The sequence below is a fragment of the Lepus europaeus genome, chromosome 5 (assembly GCF_033115175.1).
Source record: "Lepus europaeus isolate LE1 chromosome 5, mLepTim1.pri, whole genome shotgun sequence".
Lineage (NCBI taxonomy): Eukaryota > Metazoa > Chordata > Mammalia > Lagomorpha > Leporidae > Lepus > Lepus europaeus.
The window spans coordinates 152,725,134-152,753,041 of record NC_084831.1 but is presented as its reverse complement, the minus strand read 5'-3'; the positions used below and the strand labels follow the sequence as shown (position 1 = coordinate 152,753,041).

Here is a 27,908-nt window from a genome sequence, read left to right as displayed (position 1 = left end):
TGAAATCTTCTCAGGTTATTAAAATATCTATAACTTTTGATATTTTTTGTAAGTAAATCGTGTTGGAATCTGGGAGATTTACTGCCTTTACTAGCTTAAATATAGAACCAGATATAAGATGACTTTGTAAAATATAGACATTCTGTATATTTGCAAACTTTATACATAACCTTCAGCACTATCTTAATTTTTCTTTTCAGGTAAGCTTTTGGGTTGTTAGAGAGATTCTTCATGCTCAGACATTAAAGATTAGAGCAGAAGTTTTGAGTCACTATATTAAAACTGCAAAGGTAAGGAAATCCTGTGTTTTTTATTTTCTAAGTTCAACCATTCAGAAATGTTTCTGAGTGAATATTTACCATTTATCTTATAATGATATTGGGGAATTAGGCTTATAATCAATATAAGTTAATTTTTTAAATTGGATGCCTATTTTCTCTGCTTTTCCCTTTACTCTTATTTTCCACTCCTTCTGTATCCTTCCTCTTTGAGCAGCTGAGTTCCGTGATCTATTTCACTGGATAAATATTCAGTGTCATGGTAAAGTATGATACTAATAAAATATTGGCATGCTCTGCAGATGATGGAGAAAGCTACATAGAATTAAGTAGAGAATACATACCAGTTATTTTGCTTCCAAAACATCACTCTGCAAGCGGTATGGAGAATAATAAGACTGTTTTTAAAGCATAGCATATGTGATGTTACCGAATAAATTAACTGAGCAGTTACTGTTACGGCATACATGGGCAGTGAAGCAAGAGACATGGAGTGGAGCGGGAATTTCAAGAATAGTCCAAACTCAGAGAAGTGGGGTTTAGGATACTCTAAACAGGATACTGAGATTTCATTAAAAGATATATCAGCGCCAGATTTGTGTTAAGGTCTCTAAGAAGTGTGGGAATTGTAGCCATACTCATTCTTCATTATTCCTGTAATAAATAACGTATGTCACTTGAGAATTAAAGTGCAATAAGTAAGGATGCTATGTCTATAGTGACTTGACTTTTCCATATTTTCCTGAAATACATGGAAGCAAATGTCTTCTAACAAATTCTGTGGCACTAGGTGGCAGAGCTGGTCTTCTACAAAGTAATATTTTGCAAAAGAGTCATCCAAATTTTAAAAATATTCTTATGATATGTTAGATACACATAGGGTTTTTAACTAGGAGAAAATAATGACTTTTTTTGCATAGGCTTGATTTTCCATTACATTTCTTAGATATTTTTATTAGTTTTTGTATTTACTTAAATGTTACAATCAAAAATCAAAATCAGCAGATTTATCCATCAAACCCACCACTGTCCTTCTCAACAAATAATCATTGAATTCTTGTTTGGACTCTTAGACTTTGAGTTATTTTTTTATAGCACTTGCCTTCAAGCCAAGCCCTGAATTCCTGATTATTTTTATCTATCACTGTTTCTTAAACCCCTTTATTCTGACTCTACGTTCTAGATTCACTGTTATGAAACTGGCAAGTTGGGGCTGGCATTGTGGTGTGGCTGGTAAAGCTGCCACTTGTGACACCAGCTTCCCCTATGGGCACCGGTTCTAGTCCAGGCTACTCTGCTTCCATCCAGCTCTTTGCTAATGCACCTGGGAAAGCAGTGGAGGATGGCCTAGGTACTTGAGCCTCTGCCACCCATATGAGAGACGCAGATAGAGTTTCTGACTCTGTAACTCTTTTAAATAAATAAAGTAGCACATTTGTCATTCTCCTTTAGTAGAGTGCCAGTCAGTGTTCTCCAGAGAGACAGAACCAGCATATTCTATATAAGCCCATATGAAGAAATATAGATAGAAAATATATGAAGAGATCTGAGGAACTGGCTCATATGATTGTAGGGTCTGCCAAGCCTGAAATCTGTAAGGTGAGCCAATAGGCTGGAACTAGGGCAGGAGTTGAGGTAGTCATCTTTTTTGTTTTTATTTTTTTAAGGATTTTTATTTATTTGAAAGTTGAGCTTCAGAGAGAGAGGGAGAAATAGAGACAGAGAGATTGTCTGTACACTGGTTCACTCCCCAGATGGCTTCAACTGCAAGTGGCGGGGCCCAGGCACTTGAGACATCATTCGCTGCTTTCCCAGGCACATTAGCAGGCAGCTGGATCAGAAACAGAGCAGCCAGTACTGCAGCTTCACTCTGTTCTGGGATACTGGCATCACAAGCTGTGGCTTTACTTGCAGTGCCACGCCAGCCCTTTGGCAAGAGTCTTGAGGAAGAATTTCTTTGTTCCTGGAAAGCCTCAGTTTTTACTCATAAGGCCTCAACTGATTGAATCATGTGCCCGTATATTATCAAGTGTAATCTCTTTTTCTTAAAATTAATAACTGTACACAATTATTCTTAGGTGTTTAAATTCAACTGAAAATTGATCCCTGTTAAAAATAAGAGTGGGAATAAGAGAGGGAGGAGATGTACAGTTCAGCACACGCTCACTTGGACTTACCCCTAATGGTAAAGCTAGAAACATGCCATGGGACTCCAAATCCCATTAAGTTGGCTGGTACCAATGCCATCTTACTGGTTAAAGTGATCAGTTTAAGTTCATAATTGATCATAAAGCTAGGATTAAGTGTCAAAGGGATCACACAAATAAGACCAGTGTCTGCTAATAATACTTGATAGAATTAAAAAGGAGAGAACAGTCCAACATAGGAAACGGGATACACAGCAAACTCATAGAATGCCAAATGCCCTAAACAGCACTCTGGCCTCAGAATCAGCCCTTAAGGCATTTGGATCTGGCTAAAATGCCCATGAGAGTTTCTCAGGCATGGGAAGCCAAGACACTGGCAAAAAATATCCTACATGAAGGATCTCTGTGAGTGAGATCCCAGTAGAAAGAATGAGCCATCAAAGAAGGAGGTACCTTTCTCTGAAGTGAGGAGAGAACTTCCACTTTGATTATGGCCTTATCTAAATAATGTCAGAGTTTGTGGACTCAAGAGGCTTCCATAGCCTTGGCAGCTCATGACAAGAGCCTCAGGTGATCACTGATGTCATAAATAAGAGTGTCAGTTGTTAAATCAACAACAGGAGTCACTGTGCACTTACTCCCCATGTAGGATATCTGTACTTAATGTGTTGTACTATGCGAATTAATGGTAAAAATAGTCTTCAAACAGTACTTTATACTTTGTGTTTCTGTGTGGGTGCAAACTGTTGAAATCTTTACTTAGTATATACTAAGTTGATCTTCTGTATATAAAAATAATTAAAAATGAATCTTAATGAAGAATGGGATGGGAGAGGGTATAGGAGATGGGATGATTTGCGGGTGGGAGGGTGGTTATGGGGAGAAAACCACTATAATGCAAAAGTTGTACTTTCAAAATTTATATTTATTAAATGAAAGTTTTTAAAAAATAAATAATTGAAACTGCAGCTACATATATAAAATATCTTCATGGCAACTCCTAGATCAGTATTTTATTACATAGCTAGTACTGTAGTGTAGCAAAAGTTGACATGTAAAACTTTACCATTGGGGCTGGCATTGTGGTGGAGCAGGTAAACATCTTTTAATTCAAGTTTCCATGAACTTTTGAAAGTATTCTCTCAACTTTCATAACTTGTAAAAATGTCAGTGTAGTGGAGTTTCCTGTTTACATATGCCACAAATGCAGTTTGGATAATTACCAGGTTTTTGCCATTATAAACGCTGCTGCAATGAGCATTCTTAGGAGTATCTTTGTACTTGTGTAAGGGTTGAAGTCTTAGAAGTATCAAGTTCATATTAGAAGTGAAATTGCCGAGTCATCTCTTTAACTTTGTTTTCCAAATTGATTCCACGAATATACAGTGTATTCCACAAATATACAATGTATGAAGGTACCTGTTGCTCATGGCATATTTGTTTGATACTAGAATTTTTCATTATTGCAAGTTACAGTGAGTGTTGAAGGTACCTCATTTTTAAATGTTTCATTGAATCTTACAGGAATGAACATCTTTTCCATTTTGGCAGCTTAGATGTTCTGTTCTGAAACATCTGTTCATGATCTTTCAACAGTTTTCATTGGTTATTTGAGTTCTTTATGTTTCTCTAGAAGTTAGTTCTGTAAAATATGCTTTGCATAATCTTCCTATTTGTGGCTTGTCATCACTCTTTTATCTTTTGATGTTCTTGATTTTAGTACTCAAATTTACTAGTCTTTAATTTTTTTTCTTAATCTGTTTAAGCTGCTAGAAAAACAATGCCATAGACTGAGTGGCTTATAAACAACACACTTTTTTCTAACAGTTCTGGAGAACTGTGAAGATCACATTCAAGATCAAACAGAAAGGATTCATTTGCTTGGTGTCTCACCAAATAATCGGTGTGCATGGGAGTTGCTCAGAGGAGAACTGTATTTACTTGTGACAAGTATGGGAGACAGTGGGAAAGTATAGGTCCCCAAAGAAACTCTTCCTGAGAAGCAGTTTGCTAGGGCTCTTTCCTTCCTTCCTTCCTTCCTTCCTTCCTTCCTTCCTTCCCTTCCTTCCTTCCTTCCTTCCTTTCCTTCCTTCCCTTCCTTCTTCCTTCCTTCCTTCCTTCCTTCCTTCCTTCTATTTATTTATTTATTTATTTATTTATTTATTTATTTATTTGAAAGAGTTACACAGAGAGAGAAGAAGAGCCAGAGAGGGAAGTCTTCCCTCTGCTGGTTCACTCCCCAATTGGCCGCAACAGCCAGAGCTGCGCCGATCTGAAGCCAGGAGCCAGGAGCTTCTTCCAGGTCTCCCTCAAGGGTGCAGGGGCCCAAGCATGTGGGCCAACCTCTACTGCTTTCCCAGGCCATAGCAGAGAGCTGGATCGGAAGTGGAGCAGCCGGGACTCGAACCGCGCCCATATAGGGTGCCGGACTGCAGGTGGTGGCTTTACCCACATGCGCCGGCCCCTGCTAGGGCTTTCATAGCAAGGGCAAGGGGAGTGTCCAGGATGTAGAGGAGGGGGAGTGAGGGAGGGTCCTTCCTGCTTGCAGTGTACATCTTGTACAACTTATGTCCGAAAACCTTGACTCCGGCTGATGTCTTGGAGCTTTCCTTGTCTGTGGTAGTCTGCCCCACCTCTGAGTACAGTGTTGGAAGATAAGCTTTCCTTGGAACGTCCCCTGAAAAGAAAGCTACATTGAGTGAGCTTTCAGATTCTCTGCTTGGGTTTCTGAGGCCCCTCCCTTCCTGCCTACATCCTGTTGTCTGAGTTGTAGCACCACCAATTCACGGGAAAGGTTGCACAGCAGCTCTCTGTAGTCCTCTTTCATGAGAGCACAAAGCCAAGGGCCCCATTTTTTTTTTTAAATTTTTTATTTAATGAATGCTGCTTTCATAGGTACAACTTTAGGAATATAGTGGTTCTTCCCTCCATACCCACCCTACCACCCTCACTTCTGTCCCACCTTCTACTCCCTCTCCCATTCCATTCTTCATTAAGGTTTATTTTTAATTAACTTTATATACAAAGACCAACTCTATACTAAGTAAAGATTTCAACAGTTTGCACCCACACACACAACACATAAAGTACTGTTTGAAAACAAGTTTTGCAGTTAATTCTCATAGTACAACTCATTAAGGACAGATGTCCTATACATGGGGAGTAAGTGCACAGTGACTTCGGTTGTTAATTGAATAATTAACACTCTTATTTATGATGTCATTGATTACCTGAGGCTCTTGCCATGAATTGCCAAGGCTATGGACGCCTTATGTGACCACAAACTCCATCAGTATTTAGACAAGGCCATAAGCAAAGTAGTTCTCTCCTCCCTTCAGAGAAAGATACCTCCTTCTTTGATGGCTCATTCTTTCCACTGGGGTCTCACTCACAGAGATCCTTCATGTAGGATATTTTTTGCCACAGTGTCTTGGCTTTCCATGCCTGAAATGTTCTCATGGGCTTTTCAGCCACATCCGAATGCCATAAGGGCCGATTCTGAGGTCTGAGTGTTAACTTAAAGCAATTGTCCTTGTATGAGTCTGCTGTGTGGACTGCTTCCCATGTTGGACATTCCTTTCTTTTAAATTCTACTTGTATTACCAGGAACTTGATGGTATTCATATGATTTCTTTAACACTTAATCCTATCTATATGTTCACTTTAACACTTAATATGATCACTTTAACAATTAAGATGACATTTTTACCACCAATTTTAATGGAATTTGGAGTCCCCTGACAAGCTTTTAAACTCTATCCTTAGAAGTAAGTTGGGGGGGGGGGGGGGCGCGCGGCACTGTGGCTCACTTGGTTAATCCTCCACCTGTGGTGCCGGCATCCCATATGGGCGCCAGTTCTGTCCCGGTGGCTCCTCTTCCAGTCCAGCTCTCTGCTGTGGCCCGGGAGTGCAGTGGAGGATGGCCCAAGTGCTTGGGCCCTGCACCCGCATGGGAGACCAGGAGAAGCACCTGGCTCCTGCCATTGGATCAACGCGGTGCGCCGGCCGCGGCGGCCATTGGAGGGTGAACCAACGGCAAAAGGAAGACCTTTCTCTCTGTCTCTCTCTCTGTAACTCTACCTGTCAAAAAAAAAAAAAAAAGAAGAAGAAGAAGAAGTAAGTTGGGCCCCACTTTTTAATGCCCCTCAGAAGCCCCACCTCTTAATGGTGTCACATGAGGGATTGAAGTCCTGACATAAATTTTGGGGCTGGCGCTGTGGCTTAGTAGGCTAAGCTTACATGTGCAGCACCAGCATCTCACATGGGTGCCAAGTCATGTCCCAGCTGCTCCTCTTCTGATCCAGCTTCCTGTTAATGCACCGGGGAAAGCAGCAGCAGATGGCCGGTGTACTTGGGCCCCTGCACCCACATGGGAGACCTGGAACAAGCTTCTGGCTCCTGGCTTTGGATCAGCCCAGCTTTAGTCATTGTGGACATTTAGGGAGTGAACCAGCAGATGGAAGACCTTTCTCTGTGTCTCTCCCTCTCTCTATAACTCTACCTCTCAAATAAATAAATAAAACCTTAAAAAAGAAAAGACAAAGTTTGGGATGACACTACTGTTCAGGCCATAGTGTTACCAACCCAGGTTCTTTGGCTCACTTATGAATAGAAATTGACAAGAGGCCAAAGCGCAAGCCTGGGCAGATTTGTTATGGCTGTGCTTGAACACAAGTAAGGCAGCACAGCAGGAAGAGGTCCCAGTGCTGGCTCAGTGAGGGAGCTGGGTGGGAGATGTGGCGGTTCCCCTGCACAGGGCACTTCCGTCTACGCTCAGCCCAGAGTTCTGACTCTTGGGCACATGCTATGTCGCCTTGCACTCAGCTCAGTGTTCTCTGCAGGCTTGGTTCCTTCTTTCGCACACAATGCACTCAGAATGGCGTTGTTGCTCGCTATGCCACCACTGGAAAGTCATCCGTCAGTCACATTGGGATGTTCTGGGCCTGCACGCAGGTTTAGGAAGTCCCCAGCAGGGCAGAAGGGGGTCTTTGCAATTAAATCTAGATGCTCCTTGTTCATGATAAGTTTGGAGCTGGAGATAGGTATGTATCAGGTTGGGAGGGGCTTAACATAGGGTGTTTGTATCCTGTCTCAGTAGCAACTGGTTACTCTTTATTACCTTATTCTAAAACATCTCACTCTGAAAATCTTAGCCTAGCTTCTGAGAATATGAGAGATATTCTTGTATATTTCCTGTATATTATTCTTTCTTTTTTTTTTTTTTTTTGACAGGCAGAGTGGACAGTGAGAGAGAGAGACAGAGAGAAAGGTCTTCCTTTTTCCATTGGTTCACCCCCTCAATGGCTGCTGCAGCCGGCGCACTGCACTGATCCGAAGCCAGGAGCCAGGTGCTTCTCCTGGTCTCCCATGCAGGTGCAAGGCCCAAGGACTTGGGCTATCCTCCACTGCCTTCCCGGGCCACAGCAGAGAGCTGGACTGGAAGAGGGGCAACCAGGACAGAATCTGGCACCCCGACCGGGACTAGAACCCGGTGTGCCGGCGCCATAGGCGGAGGATTAGCCTATTGAGATGCGGTGCCAGCCCCTGTATATTATTCTTAAGAATTTTATAGCTTTGATTTTTTTACGTGAGTGTTTCATCTACCTGGAATACATTTTTATATACCCTTATGTGATATAGAGATTCTATTTCTTATATTTCCAAATGAATAGTTAGTTATTCTGGTACCTTAAATTTTTTTTTTTAACTTGGGGCCATATTTTTGGTGTGTGCTTCTTTTTAATTTTTAAAGTTTGAGAGGCAGAGAGACAGGTCCCATCCATTAATTTATTCCCCAAATGCCTACAGTGACCAAAGCTGGGTCAGTACTGAAACTGGAGGGTAGAAACACAGTCCAGGTCTCCCACATACTTAGCAGGAACTCAGTTTATGTGTCCGTCACCACTGCCTCCCAGGGTCTGCCTAGCTGGAAGCCAGAGTCCAGAGCTAGAGGTGAGTGTGCAACCCAGGCACTGGCATCCTAACCAGCAGGCTGAATGCCTGATCGCTGGCACCATTTTTTGAAAAATCCTTCTTTTGTAAAGCTTTGTTTATATTTTATCTAAAAGCATCTTTATCATTTTTCTTGAAAAGTGCTGTTTCAGCAGCCGGCACTGTGGCATGGAAGATTAAGCCTCATTCTGAGCTGCTGGCATCCCATATGGGCACCACTTTGTGTCCTGGCTGCTCCACTTCCTCTCCAGCTCTCTGCTGTGGCCGGGAGTGCAGTGGAGGATGGCCCAAGTGCTTGGGCCCCTGCACCCGCGTGGGAGACCAGGAAGATGCTCCTGGCTCCTGGCTTTGGCCTGGCCTAGTCCTGGCTATTGGAGCCATTTGGGGAGTAAGCCAGTGGATGAAAGATTCTCTCTCTCTCTATCCCTCTCCCTCCCACCCTCTCCCTCTCCCTCTTTCCTTCCGTTCACCACCCCCCTTCTCTCTGTGTGTTTCTGCCTTTCAATTAATAATATCTTAAAAAGTACTGTTTTAGACTGAGAGTTCCCCCCCTTAGGTAAGAATTTTGTTCCACAGTATTTGAGTTCCCATTGGTGCTATTAAGAACTCAGCTTTTGCTCTTTTGCTTTTAAAATTTTTGTCTTTGGCCTGCCCTTTCAGTATGATATGTCTAACTTTGGATTTCTTTTTATTTACTCTGTTCAGGATTTCTTAAGCTCTCTGGCCTTAGGAATGAGTGTGTCTCAAGAATTTAGGACAATTCTTTGCCTTTGTCTCTCAAATACTGTTTCTACTGCATTGTTATTTTCATCTTCTGCAACTTGAGCTAGATGAATTTTGGCTTTTCTTGATCTTTCACATCATTTAACACAAATGTCATCCTCCCCACCAGTTCTGTGATATCTGTGTTGTGGCCTTGATTTTTTTCATATTGAATCTCTATTTTTAAATTAATCTTTATTCAGTACTTGAAATTGTTGGCTTCCACTTGTGAATTCCTATTTTCTTGTGTTCTGTTTTTTTCTGAAAACCTTGTGAGAACTTTTTGAGTTTGGTGTTAAGGGTTTTCCAGAGAAACAACACCAGTATGGTGTGTGTGTGACACTTACAGACATTGGTTCATGTGATGTGGAAGCTGGCAAGTCTGACATCTGTAGGCCTGCCTAACAGGCTGGAAATCCTGGCGTTGATACTGAATCTGAAGGCAGGCTTGAGGCAGAATTCTGTATTATTTCCCTAGGACTGAAAGTATCAAAAACTGGCCTTACACAGCAGAAATGTGTTCTGTCAGTGTTGTGGAGGCTGGAAGTCTGGTTCCTCTGGAAGCTGTGCAGAAAGGCATCATCGCAGGCCTCCCTCTTTGGCTTTCAAGGACTGTCTTATTACCATGTAGCATTCTCCCTCTGTGTTCACATCGCTTTGGTAAGGACACCAGTCACTGGGTGAGGCTGGCCCTCTGACCTCACTGTAACAGATGATACCTTCAGAATGGATTTTCATTCGTCTCTATCTGGAAACCAGGGCAAACCAGTATGACAGTAATTTCTCTGTTGGACTCTACCTTCTTAAAGCTTTTGTGATTTTTTTTTTTTTTTTTTTTGACAGGCAGAGTTAGAGACAGAGAAAAAGGTCTTTCTTCTGTTAGTTCACCTCCCAAATGGCCGCTACGGCTAGCACGCTGTACCAATCCGAAGCCAGGAGCCAGGTGCTTCTTCCTGGTCTCCCACGTGGTGCAGGGCCCAAGCACTTGGGCCATCCTCCACTGCCTTTTCGGGCCACATCAGAGAGCTGGACTGGAAAAGGAGCAACCAGGACAGAATCCAGTGCCCCAACGGGGACTGGAACCTGGAGTGCTGGCGCCACAGGCAGAGGATTAGCCAAGTGAGCCGCAGCGCTGGCCAGTTTGTTCATTTTAAAATGTGCAGGGGCAGGCTTATGGCTTGGCAGTTAAGACACCACTTAGGATAACTGTATCCTATGTTGGAGTTCCTAGGTTCAAGTCCTGGTTCCATTCCCATTCCAGCATCCTGCTAATGTGCACCCTCCAAGGCAGCAGGTGCTGCTGTCTCAAGTGCTTGGGTTCCTGCCACCCATGAGGGAGACCTGGTTGAAGTCCTGGGCTCCTGACTTTGGCCTGGCCCAGTCCTTTCCATTGTGGGCATTTGGTGAATCAGCAGATAAAAAGATCAGTTAATCGATCTCTCTCTCACTCTCTCAAATAAATGAAAATAATGTAATTTTTAAGGAAGGTTTGATATGATTTTACCTATTTATAAGGTATATACCCATTTAAATAGTACCCAAAATAAGATACAGAATATTTCTGTTATCTCATAATTTCTTCAAGTGATTTCCAAATGGTGTAACCCTGCCCCACCAACGTGCCCCACTGCAACAGTCCTGCAGGTGGAAGTGCTCCTGAGAGTTACGTAAGTGGCATTGTACAGGATGCACTCTCCTGTGGCCTGCTGTTTCTGCCACCACAGTGTTGAGAGTCATCATGTTCCTTGTTATCAGTAGTCCACTTTTTTATTGTTGAGTACATTTCTAGTATATGGATATTCCACTAATCATTATTTTATTATTAATGGACACTTGAATTATTTTCAATTTTTGACCTTTATGAATAAAGATTGTGATAATTCTTGTGGAACATTTTTCTTAGTTTATACTTGGAAGTGGACTGCTGGGTTTGTTTCAGCATATTTTTTTTATAGTAAAATAATTTCATTTAGCTTCTTATTTTAAAAACAGTAGCATTTCACATATAAATTTAGACCAAGATTACAGTGTATATTTGCCAAAATGAACATCCTTGAAGGATGGCTAGACTTGGAGCTCACTGAGTGGGCCAGGGAAGCAGAGCTCACAGGTGTTGAATCAGAACCTCACAACACCATTTCCCTGTTCCTAACCTTGCCACAGGGGCTTGCGGCTGGCAGGAGTACCCACAGCCATCACTTTGAGGGCAGCAGCAGCCTTTTGCTCATGAGAACAGCAAACGTCTACAAATGAAAGAAAGCACAGAGGCCAATGATCCAGATTTCCCAGAACAATCATTATTTATCTGCAGCAACAACGACAGGTTAAGAGTTTTTATAACTCAAAAGCCCTTTTAAGGAGGGTTAAAAAACAAAAAATTGATTCGTAGAGAGAATATGTTTTAACTTCATTAGAAACTGCCTCATTTTTTCTAGATCTGAGAAGAATGTCGTTGGTAGTTTGGGATCACATTGAATCTGTAAATTGCTTTCAGTAATGTGGACATTTTGTTGATAGTCTTCCAATTCACAAATGTGGAAGATTTTTCCAATTTGTGTGTGTGTGTCTTCTACTTGTTTCTTTAATGATTTTTAAAGATTTATTTATTTATTTGAGAGGTAGAGCTACAGAGAGAGAGAGAGATCCTCCATATGCTGGTTCACTCCCCAAATGGCCGCAGTGGCCAGAGCTAGGCCAATCTAAAGCCAGGAGCCCCAGGAGTTTCCTCTGGGTCTCCCACTTGGGCCATCTTCCACTGCTTTCCTAGGACATAAGCAGAGAGCTCGTTCTGAAGAGGAGCAGCGGGGACACAAACCGGTTCTCATGTGCAATGCCAGCGTTGCAGGTGGAGGCTTAACCTAATACGCCCCAACACCAGCCCCAAGGCTATTGATTGGTGTGTGATGTATTATATATATCCTGTAACTTTACCAAACTCTTTTATAAAAGAGTTCCAATAGTCTCTTGGAGTCTCTTGATTCCCCTATATATAGAATCATGTCATCTGCAAACATGGATAATTTGACTTCCTCCCTTCCAATTTGTATCCCTTTGATTTCTTTTTCTTGCCTAATGGCTCTGGCTAAAACTTCCAGGACTGACTGTATTGAATAGCAATGGTGAGAGTGGCATCCTTGTCTGGTTCCGGATCTTAGTGGAAATACTTCCAGCGCTTTTCCCCATTCAATAAGATGCTGGCTGTGGGTTTGTCATGAATTGCCTTGATTGTGTTGAGGAATGTTCCTTCTATACCTAATTTGCTTAGAGTTTTCATCATGAAAGGATGTTGCATTTTTTCAAATGCTTTTGCATCTGTTGAGATAATCGTATGGTTCATATTCTTCAATTTTGCATGTAAATTAGACTTGAGAGTAGATGATTGTAAAAATTGGAGGAGTGGGAAAGAAAAGTTCTCCAATGTTTTAGGCAAAAACTTCTTTATTTTGTTTCCTTGCTGTTATGGCCAGAACAGGGTACCTCTTGTTCTGCGTGAAACTGCCAGTCCAGCTTGAGGTGTTGTTATTCTTTGCTCATTTTCAAGTATTTATTTGGGCTACAAATTTGCATGAGTTGCCTCTACACTTTTCCTTTGTCCTGAGATTCAGAATGGGCATTGTTGTTTGCAGTCTGTTGGTGGTTGGTGGGATTTACTTCTGTCCCCCTACCCAGCAACTGCAGTCCTGGTATCTCTGCCTTCTGTGGTGAGGGTCTTTTATTAACACCTCTTCTTAAAATGGCCCTGGGCATTGTGTCCCCCAAAGCTGGGAAGACTAACCAGGTGATTGCCTCCGAGTGTTCCATACTTTCTTGCTGGCCTAACAGTGCATTTCATGAGATGCTTCTCATGTCTTACCTGGTACTTTGTTTTCAAGGTGTCTAATTCGCCATGCCTTTGCTGGATATAAAGCCTTCCTTTCACTGCAGCTCCTCTGACCCTGGTGTATTTGAAATCCTTATCATCTTCTCTTACCTGGACCACTAAAAAGGTTCCCAACTGTTCCCTTCCTGTGTGCTGCCTTTCACTCTGATCTTTCTAAAATGCAGTGCAAATCTTTAATACTTATCCAGAGCCTTTGGGGTCAGATACGTGTAGAATTTTTTTTCCCTAAAGTTATAGAAAGCTTGTACAGTCCTCTCCCCTTTCACATTAACTATTTTTGGACCAAAGCATGTCTGTCATAAACCTCACATCAGGTCAGGTTTTTCCAGCAAATGAATTTGAGGCCATACTTATCAGAAAAAAAAAAGAAAGAAAAAAAGAAAACTTTTGACTTTTCAGTCTTTGGATTTTTAGAATTGCAAGGAAAGTGCTATTTGAATTTATCATTCTGAATTTTGAAAATTCTCTACATCCTCCACTGGAGTCCATGCTGCTTGTGAGAGCAGTAGCTTCCTTAATTCGTATGTGAAATCGCCGGTGCTGTCTTGCCTGCATCCGGGCCCTGCATGCAGCCATCTCTGGAGTTCTCCATGCCTTTGTGCTGTCTCTACCCTGTGTTCCTCTTTCTCACAGGGCCTCCCTCACTGGCACGTGTCACTTCTGGAAATCCGGCCTTTCTGACAGAGGCAGACTCCGAACACACTGTTATTCTAGAAATAGGCAGCTTGTTTTCATGTCTGCTTCCCTCGCTATGCTGGGGCATCTTACTTTCCATTTTTGTGTGTGTAGTCTAGCATTGTGCCTAAGCTACAGTAAATGGCTCAGTACACATTTATTGAATGATTTCCCAAGTAGTTTATATAACCTTCTTATGCAAAGGTTTGTACCCTGTCTTATATTTATTTATTTATTTATTTTTCTCATTTGTTTTCTTTGGATTTTTAGTTAAATGGTTCATCACAGCATTTTCTAGACCTGGGGCCTGGTAGCAGGGCTAGGACAGTTCTAAAATGACTGAATTTTTTAGACAGGACCTTTGGGATGTAAGCATCAAGTAGTGTGAGAAAATAAAGGAAGTTAGACGTGAGTGCCAAGTCAACCTCTTGGCATACCTCTCCTGTTGGGCAAGTGCTTTCTGCATGCAAATTGTAACAGCAGTGTTCCAGTCCAGCATGAAGGAAGGCAGGCAGGATGACTGTGGGAAACAGCCTGAAAACCCAGCCCTGGAGTAACAGGAATGCTGGGTGTGAAAGCAGATCAAAGTCCAGGTTTTAGATAGAATTTACACAACTAGGAACATAAAGCAGAAGCCCCGTGGTGTGTAGTGTAAGAAAGGAAACTGCTTACTAGAAACAGGTGCTTGACCATACAGGTGAACTTGACACTCAGCGGTAACTTTGAGTTTTCAGATATAGTACCCAAGCAGAGGTATGTTTATTCCCAGAGTTGGGGACAGTGCCAGCATAGAAGATGGAAGCTCTGTTGTGTTCCAAAGCCAGCTCACCGTAAGCACGGCAGGTACTCAAAAGACAAATCTCAGGAACAGGATAGGAAGTACTGGAACACCAGTTTGCCCAGATTGTACTTGTTAATATAAATGTTTCTTGCACTCATGTTTACTTCTGCTTTTTCTCCCCGCTTTTTCTTAAATCTTCAGAAACTGTATGAGCTGAATAACCTTCACGCACTTATGGCAGTGGTTTCTGGCTTACAGAGCGCCCCAATTTTCAGGTTGACTAAGACATGGGCGGTGAGTAATCTTCCTTGGCTAATGAAAGGTTGTTCCTGCGAGAATAAAGATGTATTTGTTCTTTTTGTAGTTCTTGGTAAGGATAATATTATGATAATAGATAGGGATTTTAAATTACTTTGCTCTTTGAACCTACATTTTCTCTTCTAAAGTGTTCCATGGTTTTGCAAGTGATTTTGGGGTTGATTACAGTTTGCTGCTTTGTCTCTGCTGTTTAGGGAATCATTTTTGTAACTTCTCTGACAGTTTAGTATTTCATATTCATCTGTTTTATCTGATTGCAAAAAATGCATTTATTAATTTAAAGATTATGCTTTTAGGAAGTTTGTAGAAGATATAAATTATAAGTTTCAAAAAAATCACTGATTTCAATTTCCAATATTTCATTTTATTTTATTTTTTTTTTTTTTTTATTTTCCTTTTTTTTTTTTAACTTTTATTTAATGAATATAAATTTCCAGTGTACAGCTTATGGATTACAATGGCTTCCCCCCCCAATAACTTCCCTCCCACCCGCAACCCTCCCCCCCTCCCGCTCCCTCTCCCCTTCCATTTGCATCAAGATTCATTTTCAATTCTCTTTATATACAGAAGATCAATTTAGTATAAAGGTTTCAACAGTTTGCACCCACATAGAAACACAAAGTGAAACATACTGTTTGAGTACTAGTTATAGCATTAAATCACAATGTACAGCACATTAAGGACAGAGATCCCACATGAGGAGCAAGTGCACAGTGGCTCCTGTTGTTGACCCAACAAATTGACACTCTAGTTTATGGCGCCAGTAACCATCCTAGGCTGTCGTCATGAGTTGCCAAGGCTATGGAAGCCTTCCAAGTTTGCCGACTCTGATCATATTTAGACAAGGTCATAAAAGACAGAGTGAGGATAGTAACCAATGATCCTAAGAGTGGCATTTACCAGGTTTGAACAATTATACAGCATTAAGTGGGGAAGAGGACCATCAGTACACACATGTTGGGAGTAGAGCCATTGGTGGTAGAGTAGAGGTTATGATTACAAAGAAATGAGGCCCAAGTGCACTAGACAGGGCCTAGAACAAAGGACAGAGTCATTGTTAGAGGAGCTAAGAAAGGTGCTGTCTAAGCTACAATTAAGTTTTCTGATTGAGAGGCAAATAGAACCTGATAGAAGGGGCTTGATAATAATCTGGTGGGCTTTAGGCCTTGTAAATTCAGAGGCCCAGACCTATCTATCTCTTCACATGGGGTATATCCTAAGGGAGATGTGAACCTCCTAGGGGAAGGCACTCTGTTGACTTTCATTACTTGGCTGGCCTGGGAGGAGAGCTGGCCAGGTAAAGGCAGGTGGCATCTCTAACAAGAAATTTACAGTTCTGCCTGCAATGTTGCTGACCCTACTTGACCATCCCCTCAGCTGCAGTGGTCACTTTGGAAGTTGGGCTGAGTGAAGGGCTTTTCAGCTTAGAGCCAATAAGATCTGTGGCTCTGACCTGGGCATCCTTCGACTCCAGGGCAGGTCCATTACCAGTGATCCAACTCTTGGCAGAGCTGCCAGGGCTCTTCACAAGCTGACTTCTGCTGAAGCCCAGGCTTACCACATTGAAAGCCACTGCAGTGGACTGGCCTGTTGGGTCTCCTTGAGGGCAGATCACTGTACAGATCAGCCATTAATAGGCCTGCCACCCATTGCTTCTGATGCCGAGCTTTCTTTTCCTCCTGGTTTGTGTTAAAGCAGACCAGAGGATGCAAGTCAAGGGAGTGCCCGTTTCCCATCTCTAATCTTCGGTGGCCTGAACTACAAGTCTATAGTCACAGGCATGTTCTGTAGTAGTTTTTCTAAGGTAGACAATGCCCATGAGGAAAATTATATTCTCACTTTCAAACTTTCTTTCCCTTTGGTCTGAAAGGGAGGTTTTTTCTACTTACTGTATACTTCGCTGATGGCGAAGTGAATCTAGCTATGAGATTATTATTTGAGTTCTTATTTTGGCTATGCTATTGCAGAAAAATGTTAGCCATCTCTTTTATAAGGTCTAAAGATTAAATTGTGCATCCTACAGATTCCTTCATAATAGAATTAGTTTCCTACCTTGAAGAGAATAGAGAAATGAAAGAACAAGTTGGGCTTCGAATAGAGAAATGAGGGAGCAAGTCCTAGATCGCTTGCTGACAATAGCAATATCACATGAATACTTAGCAAACCGTTTCAACCATTAGATAACAACTTAAGAAAACATTTACCAGAAGGTCCAATGCCTTCTATAAATTTTAAGAATCATGTATTTGAAAACACCTCTTAAATATCTAACATGGTGTAGTTTGTTTAGCCAGTAAACTTAAGCACAACCATCTAAAATGTTTTTAGTTTCTTTCTACCAACAAGTCTAAAACATATGATACACAGATTCAGGTCCCACAAATTAAAATGTATCTTTGATTGATTTTAGCAGCTTAAATTTATGGACAATCTTATCTATAAGCCATTTAAAATAAAACTCTTAATAAAATTTCCCCATGTGGACATACAATATGTACACACATATAATATAGCATAATAGACCAATACATCAATTTTAATAATAGCTTTTAAAATCTTTAACTCTTTTTGTAGATTGCCAATTGATTTGAATTGCTTTTTCTTTTTAGTAACCTCAGTTAACCATACTTTCTCTCAGTTGGTACTGTTAATACATTATTGGCTTCATCTGTTTACAGAGCCATCCCAAAGTACTGAATACAATAAAAGTGGCTGGAAAAAGTCCATAGGAACCTATAGGAGGACAGCTAAACACAGAACCAACAACGCTTTAGTTTTATGAGCAGCAGATATTCAAATTTTTGAAAAAAGCACATATTTAAATAACCCATTGCTCTTAATAAAAATTCAGCTGTTTTTGAACAATTAGAATTTAACAGACATCAAGAGAACATAATAGATTACTTTAACACATTGCTTTAACAGAGCATCAGAGTTTAATTCTATGTCAAAGAGAAATTGAGCTTCCTGTGATCTTTTGCTGTGAGGTTTCCTTCCTTTACCTTCTTTCATATTGGTGACCATGTTTCTATGTTTCTGTGTGTAACACATCTTTAAGCATCTTTTGCAGGGCAGGATGAGTGGCAACAAATTCTTTCAGTTTCTGTTTGCTATGAAAAGTCTTAATTTCACCTTCATTCACAAATGAGAGCTTTGTAGGATATAGTATTCTGGGCTGGCAGTTTTTCTCTCTTAGTACCTGGGCTATGTCTCGCCATTCCCTTCTAGCTTGTAGGGTTTCTGATGAGAAGTCTGCTGTGAGTCTAATTGGAGATCCTCTAAGAGTGATCCGACGTTTCTCTCTTGCACCTTTTAGGATCTTTTCTTTATGTTTCACTGTGGTGAGTTTGATTACAACATGTCGTGGTGAGGATCTCTTTTGGTCATGTTTATTAGGGGTTCTATAAGCTTCCTGTACTAAGATGCCTCTGTCCTTCTCCAAACCTGGGAAATTTTCTGCTAGTATCTCACTGAAAATGCCTTCTAATCCTTTCTCCCTCTCCATGCCTTCAGGAACTCCTAGAACCCGAATGTTGGGTTTTTTAATAGTATCCTGTAAATTCCTGACAATATTTTTTAGATTTCTAATTTCTTCTTCTTTTCTTTGGTTTGCCTGTTTCCTTTCCTGTTCTCTGTCTTCTAAGTCTGATATTCTCTCTTCTGCTTCGCCCATTCTGTTTTTAAGGCTCTCTAATGTGTTTGTCATTTGATCTATTGAACTCTTCATTTCATTATGATTTCTAGTCACTATCAGAGTTTCTTGTTCCACTAGTTGTTTCATTTCATTTTGATTCCTCCTTAATATTTCACTTTCACGAGAGAGATTTTCTATCTTGTCCATGAAGGATTTCTGTAGTTCAAGAATTTGTTTTTGAGAACTTCCATTTTATTTTATTTTTTTATTTGACAGGTAGAGTTATAGACAGAGAGAGGCAGAGAGAAAGATCGTCCTTCCGTTGGTTCACCCCCTAAATGGCTGCTACAGCTGGCGCGCTATGCCAATCCGAAGCCAGGAGCCAGGTGCTTCCTCCTGGTCTTCCATGCGGGTGCAGGGCCCAAGCACTTGGGCCATCCTCCACTGCCTTCCCGGGCCACAGCAGAGAGCTGGATAGGAAGAGGAGCAACCGGGACTAGAACCCGGTGCCCATATGGGATGTTGGCGCCACAGGCGGAGGATTAACCAAGTGAGCCACAGCGCTGGCCCTCCAGTTTCCAATATTTTAAAACCAAGGGATTAGTAATATTACCTACATGAAGACTGCAGTCACTAAGATTTGTGACAGAATTAATACTGGCTCATGGGCTCTTTTTCTGTAACTTCTAAAATCTTCAAGATACTGGAGGGGCAATGACTTGCACGTCTCTAAATTATAGTTTACATAGTGTTGTAGTCTAGTGCTCTCTTGTCTGATATGGTAACCACCAGCTACGTGACTGTCAAATTTAAATCATTAAAAGTGAATAAAAATTCAGTTCTTCAGCCATACTAACCACATTGCAAGTGCTCAGTAGTCAGTTGTGGGTATTGTAATGGAAAGCACAGACATCAGAGATTTCCATCTTCACACATCCTTTTGGAGAATCATAGGGGTGGGGATGATAATTGGAATCTATTATGAAGAGTAAGGAAGAAACATTGCACCTACCACCTACCAGGTTTATAAGAAGACAGATAATGTTTAAAGAAAAGATTAAGGATGGGGGTTTTGCAGAGGATGGTCTATGAGTTCCAGTTTGAACGGTTTAGCTGGTGTAGACTATTGCGTCAAGTCAGAGAATAATGAAGATTGTGTGGGTTTCATGCCAATTTGGGTTAAATTTTTTGATGAATGAAGAAGTGAGGGTTTTTTTGTTTGTTTTTAATTTGAGAGAGAGAGAGAGAGAGCGAGCTCCTGAGCACTGACTCATTCCCCAGATGCTAGTAACGGGTAGCGCTAGAATGAAGGCAGGAGACAGGAACCCAGTCCAGTTCTTCTTTGTGGACGGCAGGAACCCAGTTATTTGAGTAATTATTGTTGCCTCCCAGAGTTTGCATTAGCAAGAATCGAATCAGGAGCCAGAGCCAAGTATTAAACCCAGCCATTCCAGTCTGGAACATGAATGTCTAAACCACAAGGCTAAATACCAATCCCTGCGGGACATGGTTGTTGTGATTTTTTTTTTTTTATTTTTAAATTTATTTATTTGAAAAGCAGAGTTAGGGAGAGACAGGGAGACAGAGACAGAGAGAGAGAGTTCTTCCATCCACTGGTTCACTCTCCAAATGGCCATAGTGGCCAGAGTTGAGCCGATCCTAAGCCAGGAAACAGTAACTTCCTCTGGGTCTCTCACGTGGATACAGGGCCATCTTCCACTGCTTTCCCAGGCGCATTAGCAGGGAGCTGGATCAGAGGTGGAACAGCTGGGACTCAAAGCGCCGCCCATATGGGATGCCAGCACTTCAGGCAGCAGCTTAACCTGCTATGTCATAGTGCCAACCCCTATGATTTTATTTTAACTGGTAAAAGGATTTACAAAAAAACCTGAAGCATTTTATGTAGGGAAAGCGTCAGGACCTTGCTGTATAATATCAAGGAGAAGGATCTTCCATCTGCTGATCTCTGCCTATCAAAAAAAATGTAAATAAGTTAAAAAAATTTTTTTATGACCAGCATTGTGGAGTAGCAGGAAAAATGGCATCGCATGTGAGCACCAGTTCAAGTCCCGGCTGCTAAACTTCTGATCCAGCTCTCTGCTATGGCCTGGGAAGGCAGTAGAAGATGGCCCAAGTCCTTGGGTCCCAGTGGGAGACTTGGAAGAAACTCCTGGCTCCTGGTTTCAGATCAACCCAGCTCTGGCCGTTGCAGCCATTTGGGGAGTGAACCAGCAGATGGAAAACCTTTCTCTCTGTCTCTGTGTCCATAACTCTACCTCTCAAATAAATATATAAGTAAATCTTTATAAAAAGAATTTTTTTAAAAAATGACTGAAATGGTAAATTTTATGTATACTTCACAGCTTTTTAGAATAGAGTTTAATACAGAGGCTGAGTGTATGAGTGATATAAAAATTAATTGTGGGGTTGCCGGTTCTGTGGCGTAGTAGGTAGGGCTGCTGCCTGCAGTGCTGGCATCTCATATGGGTGCCAGTTCAGGTCCCAGCTACTCCATTTCCAGTCCAGCTCTCTGCTGTGGCCTGAGAAATAGTGGAAGATGGCCCAAGTCTTTAGGCCCCTGCACCCGCATGAGAGACCTAGAAGAGGTTCTTGCCTTCGGATTGGCACAGCTATGGCTCTTGTGGCCATCTGGGGAGTGAACCAGTGGGTGGAAGACCTCTCTCTGCCTCTGCCTCTGCCTCTCTCTAACTCTGCCTTTCAAATAAATAAATATACCTTAAAAAAAAAAATTGGGGGCCAGCGGTGTGCACAGTAGGTTCTCCACCTGTGGTGCCGGCGTCCCATGTGGGCACCAGTTCTAGTCCCGGCTGTTCCTCTTCTACCCAGCTCTCTGCTATGGCATGGGAAAGCACTGGAAGATCGCCCAAGTCCTTGGGCCCCTGCACCCACTTTGAATGAGCGCAGCTCCAGCCATTGTGGCCATCTGGGGAGTGAACCAGCAGATGGAAGACCTTTTGCTTTCTTTGTCTGTCTGTCTGTAACTCTACCTCTCAAATAAATAAAAATCTTTAAAAATAAAAAAATGACTTTATAATAATACTAAGTTTCTGAGTTATCAAGAAGAAAATATGTGTGTTTATATATTTTATATATATTTATATATATTATATATTTTTATTTATATAAATGTATTCTTCCCCCAGTTAGTCTCTGGAAGCAGATCTCTCCTATCACAGCCCAAATTGAATCCTATTATTCAAGTTACTTATTTATTACAAAAAGTACAAAAATTTATTTTTAGGCATCTTAAACCATGTAGTTCTTTACTACGGTTTTGTTTTACCTGTGGCAAGATCAGTTATAAGTAGTTGGTTTCTCATATTGTACTACAGTTTTTTATGGATTTGGGGAGCCCATACATACAGCTGTATTTTGCATATCTGAATGCTTTGTTACATAGGAGAGCAAGGGATGGCTAATGGCTAGAATGCACCTAATCTTGGAAACTTTAGGCAAATGTACTGAAGTAGGACGTGTATAGTTAGTGAAAACCATTGTTTTAGACCATGGAATATCCAGCTAAAACATTAAAGTACTTCTTGAAGCCCTGTTTTAAAGAGGGAGGGATACTGCTCAAGTATTTTTTGATGGAGTTTACCTGAAGATAATCTGTGTCTTTGAACCTAAGAAAAGTAGATCCCAACCATACTATTTATAATATGGGACAAGTAGTGGATTAGATGTCAGAATACTTTTATCTCCAGAACCAGACTGAGATACTGAGAGCCAGGGACATACGTCTTTATGAGCAGATGAGTGCACATAATTATATATTCTGCTCTTTGCTAACCCTGTGATCCTCTTAATACTCAGAGTCTTTTGTTAATCGCATAAGAGAATTAGCCGAGAATTCTGTAGGTGGAAGTGTTTTGCTTGCTGTACAATAATACCAATATTTTGACATGAGATAAAGCAAAATTTTATTATGTAGTAAGGAAATAGTAGCTTCATAGGTTTATAAAGAAATGCTTTCCCATGGTCTTTGGAATGATTCAAAAGAATTCCTGAACTTTTGGTTAACGTTTGGTGGGTAACTGACTGCTTTTCCCTTACTCCCCTTGATTGTTGAGATCAGAGGGCGATCATTACAATTTACCCTTTAGGCCCCTTAAAACACTACCTTTTAGTTGTGTTGTCTAAGAGAAAGCATTGATAAGAGAAATCAGAGAGAAAAATTTCTGCAATGTTTTAAAGTTATTATTAAGACTGGCTATGATTAAATGTGTCAAGAAAAATTGTTATAAAAATTTAGTATTTATTTCTTAATGATATGCAAGAATGATCTCTTACTTTTAGGAGAGAGATCAGCCAGTTTAAACATTTGGGCAGTGAGCTAAGTATGAATACATAATTATTTTAAATTACGAAAATAGTCAGAAATTGCTTAATCATTTAAGATATTAAAGATAAATATAATTTATACTTAGTAAATTGTTTTGATAAACATACAAAAGCTATGTTACAAATAATTAATATGGGTGATTATCTAAATAGACATAACTAATTTTGTTTCTGCATTACCAAAATATATTTAATGAAGGCATAATTTGAAATTAGAATGCAGATTGACAGTAAATACAATGTCACTTGAGGTCTTTGCTACAATAAAATGGGATTTGTAAATAACTTGGATTTTTTTCTTTTTTTTTTTTCAGTTACTAAGTCGAAAAGACAAAACTACCTTTGAAAAATTAGAGTATGTAATGAGTAAAGAGGATAACTACAAAAGACTCCGAGACTATATAAGTAGCTTGAAGATGACGCCTTGCATCCCCTATTTAGGTGAGTTACAGCACTGTGCGTTCATTATTTCTAGTAGTTTGCAATTCAGTGTATTTTTAAGTGAATATATCCTTTATATAAATTCCTGCAAGATGATAAGTTGGAAATACTGAATAAAGGAAGTTGTTACTTTTTATCTGGAATGTATTTTCATGTGAAGTTAGCCTTTTGTTCTTAAGATTTTCTCAGACTGTTAAGTTTTCTAAAGGATGGGCTATATGGTAATATTAAAATAATACATGTTATTAATGCTTTTTAAAAATAAAAGTTAATAATGAAGTTAATTTAAAATAACTAAAAAGTTGATCAAGATGCTTAGATAATTGGCAGATATTTTAATGTGAATTCTGAAGAGTAATCTCAATGAATGTTGGCATTATTGTTGACTTGGATGAAGTGAGTTGTTTTGCTTTAGAAATTCAACTTAGTGCTGACTCAGCTCTGTGTTTTAAATATTATTGGATAAGAATTTACTTCTGTGCGTCTTACAGTGCTTCTAAATTTCAAGAAATATTTAACCAATAACTTCATAAAATCATTTGCATCAAAATACAGATGTTTTATTAGGTGTTTGAAGTCTCAAACTGTTCTATTTAATTTGTATATAAATTAAATATATAGAAAAACTCTGATATATAACTAGCATGTATTAAAATAAATTGATTTAATCCTACGTAGAGAGTAAGCAGATGATAAAGCTTGCTTCTTTCTAAACACCGCTCCCCCTACCGCGTAGGACCAGGGAGCTAGACTCGGCCTTTATGTAACTACTCAGTCTGCATTTCAGAATCGCTGTTTCTGAGAGTAACTGCAAAGCCCGTTATTGGTTTAGGAAACTCCACTCTGCTGCCTTTGCTGCACCAGTGGCTAAAGGATAAGAAGGGCCAAGGCAGTTGAGACATGGGTCCAGCTGCTGGAGAGCATCAGCCTTCGTTGACTACAGAGGAGTTGTGCTTTGTCTTCTGGACTTTGTTTATTGGCTGCTCTGTTTGCCTTTATCTTTTAGTAAAGGTCTCAGTCCAATTCTTTTCTTACTTCTTACAGTCATTTTAAGTGGTCTCATTCACTCCCAGATCTAGAATAGAGCTGTATGTTTAGCTGTCTTATCATGTGGGGGCTTCATCACGTTTTAGCTGCTCAAGTACTGATTGATTGAATATCCAGGTAACTCCAATTGAATGTGTGCAGAAATGGATTCATTATCTTTCCCCCTTCCTCCAGACCCGCTCCCTGTCTTACCTGTAGTCTACAAGGACCATATTAGTGTAACTTCACTGCTGTACCAACCTCCCAACCTGCGGTTTCACCACACTTCCCTTCTTCCTTCTCTCTGAACTGTATTCTCCGGTAAAGTGAGATGAATGTGTCTGAGGATAATCTAAGTTAGAAACTAAAATGGGAAAAAATGACAAACAACATAAGACATGAAAATGGAGGACATAGACTTTAGCATCTACATAATTTTATATGTTGATAGGCTTCGTATAGTTCACCCCTATACTTTCGTGTGAAGGAGCATATATTTATATGTGATCATTGTACACTGCTTGGCATAAACATTTGTTAGATTTGAAAAAAGAAAATGAAGCATCTGTCATATAAGTTATTATGACTTGGTTTTGGTAGTCTCTGGCATGAAAATTGTCCTTTTAAAGTAGTAACAGTTTTGTTCTATAGCAAATCTTGAGGTTAAATGTATTCAGTCTCCAAAAACACACATGCTTTTCCTAAGAAAATGTGAAGCAAATCTCTTATACAGCTTTCTGGCTGCTTGATGGACAGGTGGTTCTTTTTTTAAATTCCTTATCTTTTGTACTGAAGTATGTTGAAGAAAGATTTAACAGTTTAAAAATTTATTTATTTAGTTAGAGTTAAACAGAGAGAGAAGGAGAGGCAGAGAGAGAGAGAGGTCTTCCATCGGCTGATTCACTCCCCAGTTGGCCAGAATGGCCGGAGCTACAGCAATCAGAAGCTGAGAGCCAGGAGCTTCTTCTGGGTCTCCCATGTGAGTGCAGAGGCCAAAGCACTTGGGCCATCTTCTCCTGCTTTCCCAGGCTATTGCAGAGAGCTGGATCAGAAGTAGAGCAGCCGAGACTCAAACCGGCGCCCATATGGGATGCCAGCACTGCAGGTGGTGGCTTTACCCACTATGCCACAGCGCCAGCCCCAAGATTTAACAATATATATCCTAGCAGAGTTAAATTTTTCATAGTTTATTCTAATTTAAATTAATTAGATTGTAATTTTTAAATTTAACTTGTCTTGACTTCAGAATCCTTTCCCATTTAGTACAGGTGCCAAAAGCTTCAGCATTTATGAGATGCTGTACATTTGATCAGAGTGAACTTACCCTGAAGATGTAAAAGATAATATTTCTTACACATGTTGGTAACTGTTTTTAACTGTTACTCTTGAAATGTAAAGAATTTGCATAATACACCCTTTATCCATTTTGACTGCAGGAGTTCTTAGGAAAGAATACATCATCTGCAGAAGTGATAGCATAGAGAAAGCTAGTCATCTGTTTTCTTAACATAAGAGATGGGGTTCAAACTCTTAGCAACTTCCCACTAAAAATGGTGGTCGAAACCAACCACTCCTTGTGAAACTTTGAAAAGGGGGTAGAGGTTTCTGTGTCAACAGAAGTCCTATTTTGAGACTGTTAAGTTTATCTGTGATTTAATGTGGGTTACACTGTAAGAAGTAGAAGATGTTTTCTTGGCTCTCAACTCAGATCCTTTGAAAAAATACCTTATGTTGGTTTGCATTCAAGGTAAAAATTAGTCAGCTTGGATAATACAGTGAAGATTTCTTAGAACAAGGATACTATTTGTCTACAGCAGAATAGTTTGGCAGATCTCAAGGAAAAAATTACTTTATATGAATTACTGCTTTAAATCTGAAAATCATTAACAACACTCATTTGTTCTTGTCATTGGAGAGTAATCTTCAGGGGCTTGTTGAGGAATTTGGCATGGGGAGTTTTGCTTTGCTGCAAAGAGAAAGCTAGGTGACTGTACCAAAATATTCAGCTGTATGAAACATAAGTACTCTTTCATGTGCGTTTTCTAAGCCTCATTTCTACTTTATTCGTGTGATGATAAGTTCAGAAGCTCAGCCAGCTCAGGATGCTCTTTGGGAAAGAATGCATGTTTTTAAAAAAGCTATGAAAATAAGTAAATTGCTGCAGCACTATGTATTGCTTCCTATTAGGTAGAAGCAGAATGTTAGCCAGGTTTTTCTGAAGTCTCCAGCCGTTCAGTAAGGCATGAGTACACTGAGTTGATGTATCTAAATATGTCTTCTCACTCTCAGAGAGAGAGCTTTTTGTCCTTCACCATTTATCTCCAATTTAATGTCAGATTTTCATGATAGGACTTTTTTTTTTTTTTTTGAGAAAAGAAAAGGCTGTCATGTAATGATGTGTATGATAATATACAAAATAATAATGTATGACCTATGTGATATGGTTCCCCTTGCCCACCACTTTCAAGAGACATCCTGTTTCATTTCCATTATAATACTTCCATTAAGCTGCCCCTACCTCCAGACAGAGTGTAAGCCCATATTTGTCTTGGTTCAAGGATTTATTCTTAACAACATATAGAACAGAAGTAGGCACTTAATAGTTAGTGGCTCAGCCAATTAAATGACCCCTTTCTGGCTCTTCCCATTGTTCCATTAATTTAATTTGTTTTAATTTCTGTTGAAATACAGTAAGCTTATTTTTATGACAGATTTGCATGGATCAACAACTTCTGCTGTATCTCCAGTTTTCTTTGGTTACCTCCGCAAGCAAGCAGTGTTTCTTAGCACCATGCTTGGGGCAGGTCTACATAGCAGGTGATGACATAGACATGGTGTCTGCCTCTATACATCTCTAGTAGCAAAGGTGCAGGTTACTATCACTGCTTCATGAATAATGTTTTCTTTCCTTTGCTATGGAACAGGGCACACCATTCGTTGCTTTGCACCTTGCATTGTTAGTGATGTCTCATCACCATTAGTGAATTTTCAAAGCATACTCAGAAGACTCTTCAGGTTTTATTTGATCCTTTAATAATATTTTTCAGCAGTCTTTGCCTGTACTAAAATGTTAAACACTTGTCTCTCAGCAGAATACAGTTCTTTAGGTTTACATGAACTTTGGAAACTTCTTCTAAGCTATGTACAAATATTTTTAAAAGCAGTAATTTTAATTCACATTTCTGTTCAGACAGTTTCAGTAATGCCCAAGGCTTTCTACAGCTCTGTGGGAATTAATGGGATATTTTTCTTCCTCTTTAATGTAATTTTACCTGATTAAATACATAAAAGGCTCTGACACTGATCTCAAAAATGAGTAATAATAAAATTGTCACTGACTTTGAATATTTTAGGAGTTTTATTCTGTCTTCCTTGTTTTGGTTTGGTTTGTAAATAGTATACACTATATGGATTGCTTTACCCTTTTCTTCTGATATGTACTGTTATATATTTTATTCTAAAATAACAATAAAGTATGTTTAGTCAACTTCTTTTGGATCCTGAGAATGAATGCTAACCAAATGGCAGCTAGCCCTAGGTTTTTCTTTAGCCAAAATTACATCCCCGTTTTCCATTACATCATTTATATCCTTTTTTACTCTTGTTCTTTTTTACATATTTAAAATTGCTCCAATGTTCTTTTTTTTTGTAT

General features: G+C 40.1%; 1 protein-coding gene across 5 annotated transcripts in view; it reads left to right on the top strand.

Moving 5' to 3' along the window:
- RALGPS2 (Ral GEF with PH domain and SH3 binding motif 2) overlaps window positions 1-27,908 on the top strand; it is a 183,134-nt gene that overhangs the window by 85,677 nt on the left and 69,549 nt on the right. For all 5 annotated transcript variants that reach the window (XM_062192965.1, XM_062192961.1, XM_062192963.1 and 2 more), the window contains exons 6-8: window positions 201-290; window positions 14,677-14,769; window positions 23,104-23,230. In XM_062192965.1, the coding sequence (XP_062048949.1) occupies window positions 201-290; window positions 14,677-14,769; window positions 23,104-23,230 (310 nt within the window). The remainder of the gene's footprint in view (window positions 1-200; window positions 291-14,676; window positions 14,770-23,103; window positions 23,231-27,908) is intronic.